At 32.1% G+C, this 18,558-nt stretch overlaps 1 protein-coding gene across 3 annotated transcripts; it reads left to right on the top strand.

Annotated features, from left to right (window-relative positions):
* Window positions 1-1,461: 1,461 nt before the first annotated feature.
* Window positions 1,462-18,071, top strand: LOC148629045 (kelch-like protein 12). 3 transcript variants are annotated; one of them, XM_088542915.1, is made up of 11 exons: window positions 1,462-1,508; window positions 6,495-6,812; window positions 7,771-7,924; window positions 9,161-9,378; window positions 9,748-9,897; window positions 10,760-10,874; window positions 11,448-11,554; window positions 11,884-12,076; window positions 12,395-12,652; window positions 12,901-13,087; window positions 13,875-18,071. In XM_088542915.1, the coding sequence occupies exons 2-11, from the start codon at window positions 6,615-6,617 to the stop codon at window positions 14,002-14,004; spliced, it is 1,710 nt and encodes a 569-aa protein (XP_088399041.1). In that variant the 5' UTR covers window positions 1,462-1,508; window positions 6,495-6,614; the 3' UTR covers window positions 14,005-18,071. The 3 variants fall into 3 exon arrangements, with proteins under 3 accessions (XP_088399041.1, XP_088399051.1, XP_088399033.1); XM_088542925.1 differs by having other exon boundaries at window positions 1,479-1,532; XM_088542907.1 differs by having other exon boundaries at window positions 1,485-1,567.
* Window positions 18,072-18,558: the final 487 nt, after the last annotated feature.

The raw sequence follows: 18,558 nt of genomic DNA, 5'->3' as shown, positions 1-18,558 counted from the left end.
AGCCTTTACATGTATTTGTACCCAACTGGATCAAAAAGGTCAAGATTTTTGTGATTCAATATTCTTTGAGCGTCAAAGCCTTCCTAGGACAACATATGTGAACAAACTAAACACGTTTAGGTATCATCATGTAGCCCAATTTATTGGCTTTACAATGGTATCAAAATAATTGTTGTAACACTTAACTGAAAAAAATTACGCCAACCCCATCGAAAATCGCTTAAATTGGCACATTTTTCCATGTCAAAACCCCGGAGTGTTTATGTTTCAGAAAAAAATGCTCTTTTGGTATTTTCTGTTTAATATTATCACAATTAATACTGCTTGGGTTCTTTTGATGAATTTTGGCAATTTTCGTAGTAAGAATCTATAAAAAAAAATGCAAAAAATGTGATTTTCGATTATTCCCGAAATTCGATTCTATAAGTTATTGCTCAACTAATATGTCTTAAATTTGGTATCATTTGATAGATAATTCAATTCTCTACATAAATCAACTAAGTTTCAAGAAATAATTTACAAAAAATGGTAAAAATATTACCCCTACCCCTTGAAAACTGGTCTCAGTATCAAACAGGATTCTCATTCACAGCATACTGGCACCGTAGAACTCATATTTCATGCATTCATAATTAAGGTAATGATGTACCCAACATATCTGATCAATTCAGGCGCTTAGAGTTTCCTTTTGGGGTAACAATTAGTATAAAATCGAAATAAAGGGAATTTTCGGAAAATCAGAATTTCTTCTAAATCACCCGTTATTGTCATTTTTTTCAGAATACCGTAGATTAATCAAGCTTTCGTGTAAAACGGTACGTCAATATAGTGTCCTAGCTTTCAAATGAGCCCAAGTAATAAATATTTGAACTTTACCAAGTCAAAATAGGAGGAAATTATCCCCCATACCTATGAAAAAAAAATACCACAACATGAAGTTAAATGTTACTTTTTGACATATAAACAGTGTACAATAGACATGTTGGGTACTATTATTTTGATTATCGAAGTATCCAACATATCATGTCATTTCAGGTGCGTATTTTTCAGTTTCAATGTTACAATAATGAGTTTTTCATAAAAAGGGGAATTTTGGGAATTTCACAATATCGTCCATTTCACCCATAATTGTCATTTTTTTCAAATACCGGTATGAGGGTACCTGAAAATCATATTTTGGTTGATGAGTGGGGATGCACGGGTTATCTCTGCCCCACGCACTATTACCGTGTTTCCGAGTGGTGCTGGGTGTGGATGAAAATTGTGGCTTTCATACAAAACAGAAATTTTGCAAAGATAAAAATACCATAGTTTCTTTGGGTCTGATTTTTTTTAAATGTAAGGTTATTAAATCATGTAAATACAACAAATATTTCATTTATTCTGTCAATTTGGTTTTTCAGACTTCACGAGACATGGTGTGCATTTTGAAAGGGGCGAGTTGTCATACACCAGATATTGTGCAGTTTCATTTCCTTGCCTTGATTTAACTCTCAAAATATTGACAGGTCAGATGAAAAGTAGCAGCATTTGTATGTTATAGCTCCCTTTGTGTGGGCGTTTTGAAGTAAACTTTGCCATATAACAGTCTGTTTTAAACATATAAACGTGTAAACATCTTCATAGTTATCTGAAAGTGATAAAAATGTCGTGGAGAGAATGAGTAACAAATATTTTAAATAACAAGACTCATCAAGAGTTAATCCCTATTGGGATTCTGTGTCTGCGGCTGTTTTCTGATTTGGCTGATCACTCAGTGGGTTGAAGGGAATGCCAAATGGCAATCAATGTTGTCTCATTAACTCATTTGAGAATATGAACACGATTCACGTACATGGTGGTTGTATGGGGTTTTTTTATCAACTAACAACAACTGTTGTATTATTTCATAAATTTGCATATCACTATATTCTGGTTTGTAATTGTGTGCAGAGAATCACTAACCTAGGTGTTAAATTCACCCAGCACGGTGAAGTTAATCTCATTGGTCTCCACTGACAATGTGGACATTGGGTCCTGAGCACCTGGGTCCCTGACCTCGAAAATTCATTGGGGACCCCTGAAATTCACAACAGGGGAGTCTATTGAACTTTTGAAAATACTATACTGGTAATGAGAGTCAATTGTTGATTTGTCCTGCTTTAAGGAGGTAGGCCTAGGGTAAGGGACATAACTTGTGAAGTCAGTGGTATGTTTGTTTCATATTCAATTTCACCATAGCCTGTCAAGCTTTCATTTGAAACTGAATGATTTAGCAAGTGGTATTTACCATTGACAAAAATAATGGGACAAGATAATGAGAAAATAGTAAAACGAATATTTATCATTGATAAATACTTCATAACTGTCCTGTATTGAGTTATAATTTATTGAAGTCCATTGATGACCAGACGCACATCAGAGGCATTGTATACATGAACAATGTGTTCATTTAAATTTCTAAAAAAGACAACTACACATGTATGTGCAAAGATCGTCAGTGGATAGTTTTTAAACAGGAGTAAACAATGGTTATGATCAATTAAAGTTCGGAATCATTTAACAAAACTTATCATTGAAATGAGGATATATACAAATGTATTTGTTGTATTTGAAATGTACTTAAGTAGTAGTCTTTGTAAGAATCATGCAAAATCTGTAAAATGTGATATACCTAAAAAAAAGGCTACATATTTTTATTTTTGATATTTAGTTGATTTATGGGTCTATATTATGAAATGTGTAATTATCTATTCGAATCTGCCTACTCTTAGGAGATAATCAACATTGAAAATCTAATAGATTTTATTGTATTTGAGCATCATTGACAGAGTTATCTCCCTTTATTTTGAAAATTACAGTGCTTTCTATATAATTTTTATCTCCTAAGAGCACGGGGTATATGAAAAACTGACTGTTAATTTCTGTTTACTATGGCATTTCAAACAAAATATCAAAAATAAAAATATGTAGGCTTTCCACCCATGAATCACATTTTGCATGATTGGTACCCGGAGCACTACTTAAATAAAAAATGTCTCAGAGTAAACTGGAAGCATAACGAATGGCTGAATAAGACTCAACAGGGTTGCCGTCTTGTCATGGTTTGGAAAATGTATTGTTACTTATTACTGATGATGTTCATAGTCCTGATTAAAGGGCTTCTTTGCCATTGTTATGTACATGTACATATTATCTAAAAGGCTTGGGACCTGTAAATATTTTCTTATATTTCTGAAAGAGCTATTCAATTATTAACATTATAAGAAACAATAAGCATCACCAGATTGTCACTTGAATTAAAATTGTTGGTACAACAATCAATTTGTTCAAAGTGTTTTATTTATAATTTTTATGATAATTATCAATTTAGAAGTGCAGAATTCAAAAATCAAAATATTGCATTATTACTTGATAAGAATAGGAAATAATATTTCTACATATTTCCTACTCCTTGGATGTAGCTGTAAATAAAAAATAATACATCAACATATGATAAACATGTACAAAATAAAAAAAATGAATGTACCAAGGTTTTCAGGACATTACTAAGTTTTTATCCTAACTGGAGTGCTCCAAGTCAACAAAGGATCTACACCTGAGAAACACAGACAGAATATACATCGTATCTTACAATGAATCCCCTGTTATGCCTCATTGAATTTTATGACTTTTACAATATACATGTACTGATGGTGGGTGTTGGCTAGGTGGAATCTGGGCGTTAAAAATAGACTATGTCAGTGTAACACCAAGTTTTACATGGGTCAGACTTAAGTGTTGGAGAACCATTCTACCCAGAGTGTGGTTTACACAGACCTCCAACAGATGTGTGTCAAATACTGCTGACATGTGAATTTGATAACCCCCATTACTAAAAATACAGTACAATATAGGGGTCAGACAGTAGTTGTTGCATATATCTCCAACACTGTTAGGTTTAGCCAAAATCTGACTTGGGTAAAAGTGATTGGCATGATGAGATCTATCTGTGGTCAAATTTTCGTTTTAATGTGTTAAGCCATGTTGGAGTTACTGCCCTTTTCCAACTTTTTTTTTTTGCTATTTTCAATGTTTTTCTTTCCAAAATCTTTTCCTCTGACACTGCTTGACCAATTGGAACCAGACTTGGTGTGAATGTTTCTTTGGGTTTCCTGCATAGAACTGATGTAGGGATTTTCGATCCATTGAAAAATATGGCCGCAGTTACTAAAAATAGAATATAGAACATAAGGGTCAGACAGTAGTTTTTTGCATATTTCTCCAAAACCATTAGGTTTAGCCAAATTCTTTCAGTTGCTGAAATGATCCTTGTTATAAGGCCTACAAAAATCTGTAGGGATCAAAGTTGTCAGACGACTTCTTGTATGAGTTATTGCCCTTGAAAAGTGAAAAATGACTTTTTTTTACAGTTTTCAGCCAATATCTTGAAAACTATGATAGAAAGAAAGGAACTTTCAATTCCTGAAATGATCCTTATGAAAAGTTCTATCAAAGTCTGCTTGAGTGAAAATTGTTGGACGATTCCTTGTTGAATTTGTTGCCCTTGCTCCTGGAAACCTTTCATTTACATTTTAGCACAAGATTTGATGTTGGATTAATTCATTTGAAATTGCAATGAATTTGCAGTCAAAATGCTTTTTACATGTATGTACAAAATGTATGTCTAGTCAATATTAAGATATCTATGATAAGTTGTCTTTTAATTCGTTTATACTTTATAAAGATTTTTATCTGAATTTTCTGTATTTCTTAATTATGATTTTTTAGGGAATGAATATAGGATAAAGGAAATTTAAAAATATTTGGGTAACTTCTATAAAAAAACTCAATGGAATTTGAAAAATGAACTCTGATTTAACAAAAAGAACAGATTAAGTAAATACATCTAAATCCTTCAGCTATAGATCCCTGTTGAAAAAAGAAAAGTTCACTGGTCAGAACAGGCCTATGATTTTATCACACTATTACCCAAGTACACTTGTAACTTTGCAGACAAGCAGAAGGGGAAAGTTCAGAGCATTAAGACATGAATTTTTTCTGGGGGTTACAAAATAACAAATAGAAATGGTTAAGTAAATTGTGATAGAAACACTTGTGGAGAATAAGTATTTTACCTGTTTAATTCTGAAATTTTGTCTGATATGGACATAAAGTAACTCAGCTGCATTACAGTCTTACAGAAGTAATTCAGCATGCACATGTACATGCATGTTCTCTGTAATCAATTTCACATGCTGATCTAAAACGCATTCAAATACCATACATTTGTACATCCATAAAAAATGTTAATGTGGTCCTTAGGGTGTTCTGCATAAAATACATGTAACGGTTTGTCTCTAGTAAAATTCTGGCATTGGCAGTTTTTTTGCTAATAACTCAGAAGTTGTTTTCTTTAGCAAAATTCTTGCAGGGTAATATTGTTCAGTGTGATTAGACGGAGCTATGCTGAAATTTTCAAAACCATTCATTGACTGATGTAGGAGTTGCGGTCCATGAAACAGTTTTTGTGGGGTTTTTTTTTCACATGTACAACTTTGAAAATTTTCTTCTCTAAAACCATTTAAGATCATTTAATGAAAATAAGCATATTAGTTCTTTAGTGTATTGTGCTCAAAATGACTTGTGATTTTTAATCTATGAATAGATATGGCTGCCTGTACTAAAAGTGGAACATAGGGATGGAAAGACAGTTTTTTTTTTTAAATAATTCAAATATTGTTGCCTTTAGCAAAATTCTGGTTTTAGTCATAAGAATGCTATTAAAAGCATTTCCTGCATTTGACAATTCAGTTGATTTTAACTTAGCCTGTCTCATTCCTCAAGTTTTTCAAATAAGCAAATGTTTAACAAGGTGAGCAATTCAGGCTCTCTTGAGCCTCTAGTTACATCACATGATCAATGACCTGTTTGTATATTTGATAGAGTGTTCCATTTTTACACACATTTACTATATTATATAAATTCAGACATTAATTTATTTTATTAATCTCAAAGTAAATTTAATGTGGCACTTTATTTGATTAGTTCTGATCAAATTTACATGAATCAATTATATGTCATTAAATATAACAAAACTTCAATCAGATGGGTCACCTGTCATTGGTTTTGATCAGTCAGCAATCATTCAATCATTGGTAATCAATCTGTCAAATAGTTGCCCGGATCAGTTCACAGACTGTACAGTAATCCAAAAGTTTTTTTTTCTATTGCTTTTTAAGAACTGATGTTTCAAACCTTTTTTTTTTCTCATTACAATTCATTTTATACTTATAGCAGAAAACCCCCAGTGGTCTGTTGAAAAATAAGAAGTCCTCATTATGGTAACATACAATGTATACAAATTATGCCTTTGGACATTTGACAGAAAAAATGTATAAAAATTCACCTGCATGTACAGATTGTACTAGACTGGCTCTGTTGAAGGATGCGCAAGACAGTGTTTTAAATGATAGTTGTCTTTAATTTTTCAGAACTGGTTTGTATTATTTAACAAAAACTTATTATTTTTTTAGGTTGTAAATAGCAGCTAAAAGGCACAATGTAACTAAATCTGAATGAAAGAACCAAGTGTTTTATAATGGTTCATAGCATCATCTGATACACCTATCCAGGTATACAGGAAAAGTCCAGTTATGACTGACAGCCTCAAAATGACTCAACAGATCTTCACAGACAGTCATGCCAAATCAATCCTTACGACAATGAATAACTTGCGTAAGGTGAACAAGCTGTGTGACGTGATGTTGAAAGTTGATGGAGAGGAGTTTCCAGCACATCGGGTAGTACTAGCAGCATGTAGTGACTATTTCTGTGCCATGTTCACTAATGAGGTACAAAAGTAATTAAAGTTCAATTTAATTTTGATAATCATATTTTATATAAATAAAAGAGGCCATGCCTGTTTTTCATTTCTTTATAACACAAATAGCTTTGAATTAATGAATTTTTCTAGTGTAATAACTTTTTAAATTTCACATGTGAAATTTCATTTTTTTCTATTTTCACTCTCAAACATCGTCATGCCAAAACATCATACTTTGAACATGTACATGTAGTTTGATGTCACTGATTGTTCAGGAATTTTATACACAATGTACATATTTGTTAAAATCATAACTTGAAAAAAAAAAAAACAAAGAATAAGAAAACATTGTTGAAATCTTCATAATAAAAAGCTAAGATAATCAACTGTCAGTTTAGAATAACTAAAGTATGTATGATCACTCATGCCAAGATTGCAAGAAGATTACCAGTAAATATGAACTTGATACAAATTCTACTCTTTTGTTAGATTTATTTATTCTGCAGTGCTTATGGTCATATTTTTCTTAATAAATCTTTCCAATTAATTATTCCATGATTTATAGATTTCTTTATTAATACAACTAGATGTACAGGATTTAACTAAAAATTTATGGGAGATTTATAGGAAAGTGAATTAAATATATTCCAGTTTGAATGACTATTTGTAGAACACAGTAAGGTATTTCTTTCAAGAATTTTGTTGACTTGATTTCTGTTTCTCAGTTTAATCAGACCCCATGGTGTTCTAGGATTTTTCAAACTTTTACATTTACACAGAATAGTCTAAATAAAGATGAATTTTCCCACACTTGAAGTTTGCTTTCCAAACTTATTATATCATTTTTAAAAAATGAGTATTCTTCTTGCCTAAGGAAAAGTGGGGCATAATAAACCAATGCTCCCACACCATAATTGCTTTTGACCTGGGTGACTGAATAGTGGAATCCTAGAAAATGGCCCTGTAACTATGAACATGTATTGTAGATGTGGGAGAAAGATAAGAGTACTATAACATTACATGAGATTCCTGCTGATGTAATGAGGGTTCTACTGGACTTTGTATATACTGAGACTGTCAATGTCAGTGTGGAAAACGTCCAGGAACTCCTACCTGCAGCTTGTCTCTTACAACTTACAGGTATTTACTTTATCAAAATGGGTTAATTTTTATCCAGGAACTTCTACCTGCAGCTTGTCTCTTACAACCAACGGATAGGTATTTACTTTATCAAAATGGGTCTATTTTTATCCAGGAATTTCTACCTGTAGCTTGTCTCTTACAGCTCACAGGTATTTACTTTGTCAAATGGGTCTATTTTTATCCAGGAACTTCTCCATGTAGCTTGTCTCTTACAACTCACAGGTATTTACTTGTCAAATGGGTTAATTTTCATCCAGAAATTCCTACCTGCAGCTTGTCTCTTACAACTCACAGGTATTTACTTTATCAAAATGGGACAATTTTGTGAAAGGTCTTTTGATTTTTGAGAAGATTCTTTTAATAATTTTCAGAATTTTGAATTCATAGCTTCTATTATAGATTATGAATTTTTAATTTTAAGTTTATATTTCATTGGGAATATTAAATCATGGTTTGTCTGAACCATTGAAACCACGAAAAATTATACTATATGAAAAAAAAGGTCTTCTACAGTATATTTTATACAAATCAACATATAGGAAACAAGGATTTTGATGAATTATGAGAATTGCCTAAATGGTGAAAGCAATGTAAAATGATAGCAGAATTTTAAACAAAAAGTTAAAAGAATAATAACTCTTTTTTGTCATCCCTTGCATTCCTTTTCTAGTATACATATAAAACAAACAATCTCTGGCAAAATTATAAAGTTGAGATTGTGTCCTTATGTCCTTGCAAAAATCAGGCAGTGGGTGGTACATGACTAATTTTGTTTTCAAAAAATGTTCACCCATTTCATATCATCAATGCATCCTTTATCAAAGTTGAATGTTGGTTTTTGAATAGCTTCAGTGATTAAAAAGAAATAAATTACACAGAAAGGATTAATATTCCTTGAAGAAAGGGAGATAACTCTTTTTGCGCATTATTTGGTTGCTTTGTTAAGGAACTTAAAATGCATTTTCAGATCCATCCATTGGTGATTTAAAATAGACTTTATTCTATTTGACATACATATGGTATATACATTACATTGGAACAAAAAATTCAGTAGGATAAAATTTACCTTGTTCCACCCATATTGTAGGATCTGCCAGACTTTTACATGAAAATCCTCTTAAAATGTAATGACAACCATACATAGCTATCCTGTATATATGGTTGGCATTTTAGATATACATGTTTTTTTCTCTCTGTGTGTGTATGTATACATGTATACATTATCTTCTGCAGGTGTGAAACAAGCATGCAGTTCCTTCTTAGAGAAACAACTAGATGCTACAAACTGTTTAGGAATAAAGGTGTTTGCTGAACAACACAGTTGTACTGAGCTGCTGCATGCGGCTGACACATTCTGTCTAAAACATTATGAAGAACTGATCAGACATGATGAGTTTAAGATGTTACCTTTAGATCAAGTAGAATCATTGGTCAAGTGTGACAATTTACAGGTACATGTATAGTGTATTGTTTGTTGGTATTAGTTACTTACCATTAAACGTTATTGAGATAATGTCAAATGTTACATGCAAAATGTAAATCAAGAAGCTTTTTTTCTTGAAACAAGACTTGTGTGTTGCATTAGCCATAAGGTATTACAACATTAGATGATTTCCTCTTTAAGTTATACCTTTAAATTGCTGAAATCTTTCCTTAAATCACACCACAAACAACAATTTTTCTCCTGGAATCACACTACTAAACGGTAATACAATACATTGTATTTCATGGTGAAGTTTTTAAAATTAATATTATTTTTATGTTCAAGTATGGCGTACTAATTTCATGATTAAGCAGCTTGTTCTTTATTGTCTATAAAGGTCAACACAGAGGAACCAGTATACCAGTCCGTACTGAACTGGGTCAAACATGATGAGAAATCAAGAACAGATAAGTTACCACAGTTACTTCAACATGTACGACTACCAATCCTTACGGCAAAGTTTATTACAGATGTTGTAGATGAAGAGGTATGATGTCATTTTGTCTGTTCATAGTCCCATACCTATCAACACTCCCGCATCCAGGAGGAGACTCCAACAAAATCAATGAAAAATTTGGAGTCTCCCACTTAAAAATGTAAAAACTGTGGTTAAAATTTTGGTTAAAATTACTAAAATTTTTGTCAAAAATATTAATTGAACTTGTTCATCAAATATTTGCTTTTACATAAAAATCTCCCTTATGAGACAGTGTCAGTGAGGGAGAATCTCTCTCATTGACTTTCCAAAGGCTAACAGGTATGATAGTCCTCTCTCAATAGTACCATTTAGGACTAACAAAAACTACTTTTTAGTAAAGCAGTGGTTTTTCATAAGGCTATTGGCTTGCTTCCAAATAGAGTTAAATGGTAAAGAACTCAAAGAATAGTAAAATGAAAATTAAAAATTTGATAAGCTAAAAGTAGAAAAAAAAAGATGGCTGAAAAGAAGTTTCCAGCATGTGAATTATCTCCAACAATATTGTAACCTCACAACAGAGCATGTGAATAGTCAAATCAAGATTTGAACAGACTAAGCAGCTTGAAGACTGTATACACTTAGGTTTCTTCAGTATCATCTCAGGTTTAACATGTATCCTATTAGTTATGATCAATATCTATTTATAAATTGGAATCAACAATCCTGTCATCACAGTAAAGAATATGTAAATAATCAATTAATATGACAAATATGTAAATAAATTATAGATATATGATCACTTGTGTTCACAAAAAAGTTCATGACAATATAACTATACTGAGTATATTTCATACCATTGCTTTCTATGTCATTTTTATGTAAGTTATTCAAATTCTCTTACTAATAATCATGTCATGATCACCTCTGTCAGGTGTTGATAAAAAAGAGCCATGAGTGTAGAGACCTTTTAGATGAAGCTAAGAAATTTCACCTTCGTCCTGACCTTAGGAACAAAATGTTTGGTGTGAGGACAAAGCAAAGAGTTGGTAAGTATTTTAGCTTTTATATAGCAACAAGAAAATAAAAAACAAAAACAAGTCACTGCTTTCTTTATGCTTAAGTATCAGTCTTTTTAAAAATCAGACAGAAGGTGATTCATGCATTTCGAAAACCCATCGAATTCAGATTTATTTCTGATCAGTTACTGATCACATTACCAGTCTTAGTTTTTCATTTGGGTGTTGCACTTTTGGGATAAACATTATATAGATTGTACATGAATTTGGCACTTTGCAAGAGTTATCTTTCTTGGTTTAGTTTGATTTGGTTGATTTTAGTGGGGGGTGGGGAGGGGGGGTGAATGTATGATTTTCTCAAAATTGAAGATCTGAATGCAGAAATGATTATATATGTGAAAGTATAACATATGTAGACTGAAAAAAAAGCATTGTTTGTTTGGTGCGTTTTTCTTCACCATGAATCACTACACTGTTTAAAGTGTCTGAATTTTATGTACTGGTACAGAACTGTATGAACAACAAAGTGCACATGCTCATTACACAAATAAACATTCAAACTATTTCTGTTAATTTTACAATTTTTTTTCCTAATTTTTTTAGGTACTGATGATATACTGGTTGTAATGGGTGGATTTGGATCACATCAGAACATGGTAGAGGCTGTAGAACAGTATGATCCTAAAACTTCAAAATGGACAAGACGCCCAGTTAGTCAATTTATTTATAACTAGAAACACTGTGGGAAAGCTAAAACAATATATATCACCTGTTAATCTTAGACTAAATTATATAATCTTTTAGTTTTCAGTATGGTTCTGCCTGAAAACCAGGTAGGGTTGATTCATCATATCTGAATATAATCAATGAAACTGTATAAATACATCTGTTAGGTCCTGAAAACAACTCTTCCTATGTTCATGTCCTTAGATCTGCTACTCATCGTGAAATTTATTTTTTGACTAGTTATAGTGCTAATTCTGGCGGGAAGTTTTCCTGTACTTTTTCTGTAGTAAAATCGTTGTGAATAACTTTTCAGAACTTGTCTAAGAGAAGGAGATATGTAGCTGCTGCATCTCTCAATGGTAAAGTCTATATAATTGGTGGTTATGATGGCCAATCAAGACTGAGTCTGGTTGAGTGTTTAGATCTTTCACAGGATGATCCACAGTGGCAGTCTGTAGCATGCATGTCACAAAGGAGGGGATTAGCTGGTGTAACTGTTTATAAAGGTGGGTAATGTCACAGTCTGTAGCTGATCTTACAGAGCAGTGTAGGTATAAGAAATGTTCATTGGCGATAGATTTGATCGTGGATTTTTTTTCACCATAAAGATTGTAAAAAATTGTATTAATTGAACATTATTTTACATTGTTACATTATATTCCACAGTACTATTGTGGACAGTTTGTTACAGAGAATAGTTTTTAAAATATATATTTGAGAACTAAATCATAGGATGAATATGTTTTTTATATTCATGAGATATATGTTAAGAACGTTTTGTATTGACATCAAAACATCTCTATTTTTATTTTCCAATATTTCAGGAGAGATCTATGTATGTGGGGGTTTTGATGGTTACAACAGACACACAAGTATGGAATGTTACAACCCCACCCTGGACCAATGGAGGACACTGAGTGGCATGGCTGTAGGGAGGGAAGGGGCAGGGCTGGTTGTTGCAGGCGACAATATTTACTGTGTTGGAGGATACGATGGGATAAATTTACTAGACACAGCAGAGAGATATGATCCAAGTACTGAGGAGTGGACCAATATAGAACCAATGTCCTGTAGAAGATCTGGTAAGTCGTCATTATGCTGGCCAGATTATATAAAAAATACTTTATTAAAAACTCAGGTGTACTGTTATAAATGTGTGTCCCTTTTTAACATACTGGACCAAAATTTTCAAACCAGCCAATATTGTGCCAAGTGTCAAATTTATGGTATTGTTCACAAATCATATTTAAAGTCTATGTCATCCATTCATTATACATTTGAATAGCTAGAAACATTCTAAAGTCACTTGGAAACTTGATTACCTTTCTAGGTGCTGGTGTCTCGGTATTAAACGACCATATATTTGTATGTGGTGGATATGATGGGACTGACCACCTATCTAGTGTAGAATCATACAGTATACATACCAAACAATGGACTTCTCTCCAACCCATGGTAGTCCCTAGATGTTATGTTGGTGCATGTGTACTCAGAGGCAAACTACTTGTTGTTGCAGGGTAAGATTTAGAAGAAACTAAAATATTTTAAAATATGATATTTATGAACTTGACAGTTAGTTAATTTTCTGTTAATGAGTTGTTGTTATTCCGGTGTAAGTACGACTTATTTAATCAACTAGTCCATTTTCTTTTATACCCCATTTATGTGGGAGGTGTATTGTGATCATTGTGTCCATGTGACAGTTCATCCTTCCCATTGTCTATTTATAACTATATCGTTACAGTTTTCTCTGCAACTTTTTATCAGAGTCACTTGATATGACAAAAGCTTTATATACTGAATATTACATGTCAAAATCTGTATCACATGCTGGATCAACCCTCGACCTATATCACCGCTGGCTCTTGGGGTGATATAGGAGTCTCAGGTTGATACAGCATGTGATACAGACTTTAACATGCCATGTTCATTATATCCTATATTTTAACCATTCTTTAAGTATGGTCAGTGAAAGGATGTGATATAAGGTATGTGATGTAGGTCTAGAGGTGTGATATAGGGCATGCGATATAGGGTAGATGATATAGGTTATAAAATAAATACTTGTAATGCATATACAAAACAAGTTATATTTTAATCTAAGTATATGATATAAAGTTATATTTTATTGTGGCATTTGACAGAAGTTGCATGAACTTCATGTTTGATGACTTTATATATTGTCCATCTGCTTACTGGGATAAGAGCAGGGATATCCTTTACTAAAGTTTTGCTAAGTTTTTCAAGCTTTATGTGTGTAATATTTACTTTTTTTTATATGAGTGATATAATATGATTTTCCAGGTATGATGGTAATACCTTACTGAACACAGTTGAATGTTATGACTCTATGACAGGAAAATGGACTGTACTGGACCCTTCTATGAATACACATAGGTGTGATGCTGGTATAACAGTTGTTCGCAAGGTCTGAAAGCAAGATTTGGAATATTCTCAATTTTATAGCTAACGTACCCAGTCAGAAAGATGTGTCAAACCTGGAGAAATTATTTGAATCTCATTAGTATTATTTGTAGTCATTTCCTATTAGATGTGAAGCCTAATGTAAGTCTTCAGAAGTGATGTTATTGTGCATTTACCAATTTCTCGTTTTGCTTTAATGTGATAGTACATGTTTACAGCATCACCAAGGCTGTCGAGCTGAATTTTAACTTCAATCGAACTTGACCAAAACTCACAAAGCCACGTTAATTTTTTTACCCACACTCAAATGAGTGGGGGAGCTAATATTGCAATCATCTTGTTTGTCTGTCAGTCTGTCAGTCTGTCTGTTACACTTTCCAGTAACAGATTATTCAGCTTCTGTTGGAGGGAATGCTGAAATGTTTGGTATGTTGCTTATACATGACAACTAATATAGTGTCTCTACTTATCTATTTCCTGTTTACCATACAATTTATAATTTGATAAAATTGTTTAGTCGGGGTATTCTTAATACAACATTTTATGCAACATCTTGATGTCAGTACTGTAACTGTTGTGGCTGTTTTTATGTATGCCACTGATTTTATTGCATACATATTAAAGCTGCATAAGCTGCCAAATTTGTTGACTTCAGATTCTATCGATTTTTTCTGATTCAGTGAAATAAGTTTGTGGTAATGTAATTGGAGCAATAAATGCCAATAAGATGTACAGAATATTGTGAAAACAACATTTTTTTAATCAAAGATGATCAATCGCTCTGATCTAATTATTTTTTGCCATTACTCGAAGAGTACTGACAGGACATTCACCCAAGTTAAAAATACTTTCACCTTAAAAAAAAAAAATAATAACAACAGATACACAGGTAAGCACTTGTGTTGTTTACATTTCTTTTTATCTATTTCTTGATTAGTTTTCAAATAAATAATGACAATTACTGACCATATTTGTGCCACATAATAACACAATACATAAATTACAGATCCTTGCGTTATATTCGAACGATTCCATTGGTCTTCCTTGCCACTGATTAACCACTTTCGCTGTGCAATCAGATTATATTTTAAAGAATCAACCCTTACAGCACATGTGCAAATTGAGGTCACTAGAAGTCACATGCATAAGAATTTAACTAGGTCGATTTTTTGTCTTGCAAGACAATAAATGTATTGACACCTATTTCATGTATTTTATGCATTTTATTTGTGGATATCAATTGAAATTATACAGGAAAAATACAATTTAGTAGAAATAATTCAAAGTTAAAGCATATTTCAACAGAAACAAAAAAATACAAAAATGACAGCCAATGCAGCTTTAAAATACAAACTGATTTTAATGCATATCTTATTTTATTTGTACTACCATTGTCTTTAAGTATAGATTATGTACTTTGAGCCATTTTTCATAATTTTGTTTGAAGTGGTCACTTGTTAGAAGGCTAATGGACCAAAAACATGTATGTATTTTATAAATGGTAGGGCTCTTGTTGATTAAACCTGAAATATCATTCAAATGTTGATGAAAATGTCTTAAAGATTAATTAGGCATGGTTTTTATGATGTAATTGTATATTTTATTCATTTATAGATTTCATGTCTTTTATACTTGTTTGATTGTAAAAAGTTGTTAAATTGTAGGGACCAGTTTTTATACCACTGCAATTTTTTTTGTGGTTGTGTAATGGTGCTGTCATTATCATTATTTTTTTTTCAGGATAACTTAAGTAATAATTGGTAGATCGTTGTACAATTTTATGACAAGCCTCAATGTCACAAAAAAGGAAGGTTGGTATTGACTATTGAGTTGATGGCCCAGCTGTTTTGGAATTAGGGGCCAAAACAAGCATTTCATGGAATTTTAATTTTGTAACTCCTTTAAAAGCTTATTGCTTCACACTATTTTATACTACAAAGGTCAAACTGGGGTTGATTTTGGGGGTTAAAACGGATAAAAACAGTGGTTTTCCAGATGCCAAGACAATAACTTGAATATTATTAAATGAATCCCTTTTAAATTGTACCATAAGGTGTTATACCACCAAAGGAAGGCTTGGGTCGATTTCTTGGGTTATGACTTCATCCATTTATGCATGAGTGACCAGAAACAAGCATTTTCATAATGTTCATACAATCACAATAATGGTAACAATACCACAAAAGGAATCATGGGATTGATGTGGGGGTCGTGACTTGAGCTAATTTAGAATTAAGGGCAAAAGGGACCAATCATCATATTGATTGGATAATAAATTGACTACTACCTAGTAGTATTTGGATCTTTTTTAAATTGTACCACAAGGTGCCATGCCCCTAAAAGGAGGTTGGGATCTGTATTAAAAGTTGTGACTAGAACCATTTATCAACAAAAAGCCACTTTGATTCTGGTTGAATTCTTATCCTAGCTGTTTCAAAAGTTTAATTGCATTCAGAATTTAAAGCTGTATTAAGATTGATTGATATGTCTCCCATAATTACCCATACTGTTCAGGGTTGGACTTCCGTGGTGTTATGAAGGTGTGCCCTGCATTTTGTTATTTTTAGGATATTTTTTTTTGGTTTAATTTGGAGAATTTACCTGAGGTATTTCATTTCTGCATGGAACAAACTGCACTGATGACAATGGCTTAAAATATTGACTAAAAAATGTCACATACTATGGCCTGCAATTGAATAAACTAGAATTATGTGTTGTTTTTTTTTTTTTTGTTTTTTTTTATTTTATTTTATGTAACTAGGCAAGTTTTCATTTTAGCCTCAAGGCTTTTCATTACTAAGGTCATGTGATAAATGCTATTAATTGAAACTGATTTTTGTAGTATTTTGTTTTCAGTTTTAATTCATTTCTAAATAAAGTGGTACACAATTTGTTAAAGACAAGAAAAATTTCAAAGGCTCCTGTTGTTATGTTTAAATATTCTTCCAGAACTTGCAATGAAGGTTGAATTCTTAACTTTTATTCCATGTGTGGAATATTTTTGCTCCAAAAATACTCATATAAAGGTGGTTTTTTACCTCATTTTTCCTTTTATTTTATTTGAATTCTTCCTTTTTACTTTTAAAACATCTCTATCAAAACATGTGCTCTTAAATTGACTTTCTTTGATATTTAGGCACAGACCTTTTTCTTCTTGAGGGGGGGGGACGCTGGGATCTTATGTTGAGTAAGGATGTTTTGTTCACGCAAACATGAAAATAATTGATTTTTTTCAGCAGTAGCTGGAGTTAATTTTTGTTATTTGAAAACCTACATTGTTAAGTGATGGTAGAAATATTAAATTACATTTTTTTTCTCTCTTTGGCTTGGTAAAAAAAAATTTGCTCAAATTTGGAATATTTCTATTTTTTTCAAAATAATCCCAGGCTCCCACCCCCTTCAGTATAAAAATGGTTGATGCCTTACAGCCTTGTCAAATCAGTTGTAAATTGTCACTTTTGGACTTAGTTGTGTTAAAACTATTGTTTTAAGGTTAATGGTAGTGAATTCTGACTATTCCGTGGCGGATCTAGGGGTGCAGGGGATTGGCAACTCTCCTTTTTATTGAAAAAAAATGTCATTTTCATGTGTAAAATTGACATAAAATGGTAAGTAATGTCCTAGCACCCCCTTTTTCTGAGGAACACTGACTGGCACCCCACCCCCCATTTCAAAGTGTCAGGATCCACCCCTGCTATGGATCTTTTCAGTATTCTCCAGAGAGCCCTGATGACCACTGTTAAGTTTAAATTTGTGATGACTTGTAATGTACATAGCTGTTTCATTTATTGTTATATTTTGTAAAGTACTAGTTTCTTCTCATATTTGTTATGTTTACTTACGTAGAGAAACGTTATCATAATTATCATCATGAAATTACAACATGTATGATTAACAAAATAATCATGGTCAACTAATTGATTTGTTTTGTATTTGAACTTGCCATGAATGTTGGAGATTTGTAGTCTCTCAGAATGTGCATTTGAGTTGATTCTTTATATGCTGAATCATAATGCATTATATATAATTAGTACAATTGTCAGAAAAAAACTTAAACTAAAACTTTTGGAAAGTGAACTCGTTTGTTTAATTTTCAGTGACTCAAGCATAGATGTTCCATTTAAGTGACTATACTGCACTTTGAACTAATTAAGACATTCCATTTAAGTTATTTTATTTAAGGAATGACTTATATTTTCTTCGTTCTGTGAAGAAATAACCTTTTAAAATAGACCGAAAAATATAACTATCATTCCTTATGATTTAATTTTAGTATCAAAATTAAATGTGTAAATCAACAAAAAGGGTTGATGACGTCACAGTCACGTAACAAATTTTTGTTTATGAGATGATGGACAAATTTTTTTATCCAATAAAAAGCATGTTACATCTGAAATTTAATTATCTTTTTGTATCCTTTACCTTTTCTTTAACACTTAGAAGTTGTTTCACTTTACCTTTGTGTCTATACACTTATTTTAACTTTTCTTATTTTAACTTTTACTATTCATTTTAGATGAGGCGTTAGATTTCAATAATCTCCTCCTCTCTTAATTGTTAATGA

This window comes from Perna viridis, chromosome 1 (assembly GCF_037379345.1).
Source record: "Perna viridis isolate PV_CMFRI_1.1 ecotype Kerala chromosome 1, ASM3737934v1, whole genome shotgun sequence".
In the NCBI taxonomy this organism is placed as follows: Eukaryota; Metazoa; Mollusca; class Bivalvia; order Mytilida; family Mytilidae; genus Perna; species Perna viridis.
The sequence above is the reverse complement of the archived record's forward strand: the minus strand, read 5'-3'. Positions and strand labels throughout refer to the sequence as shown.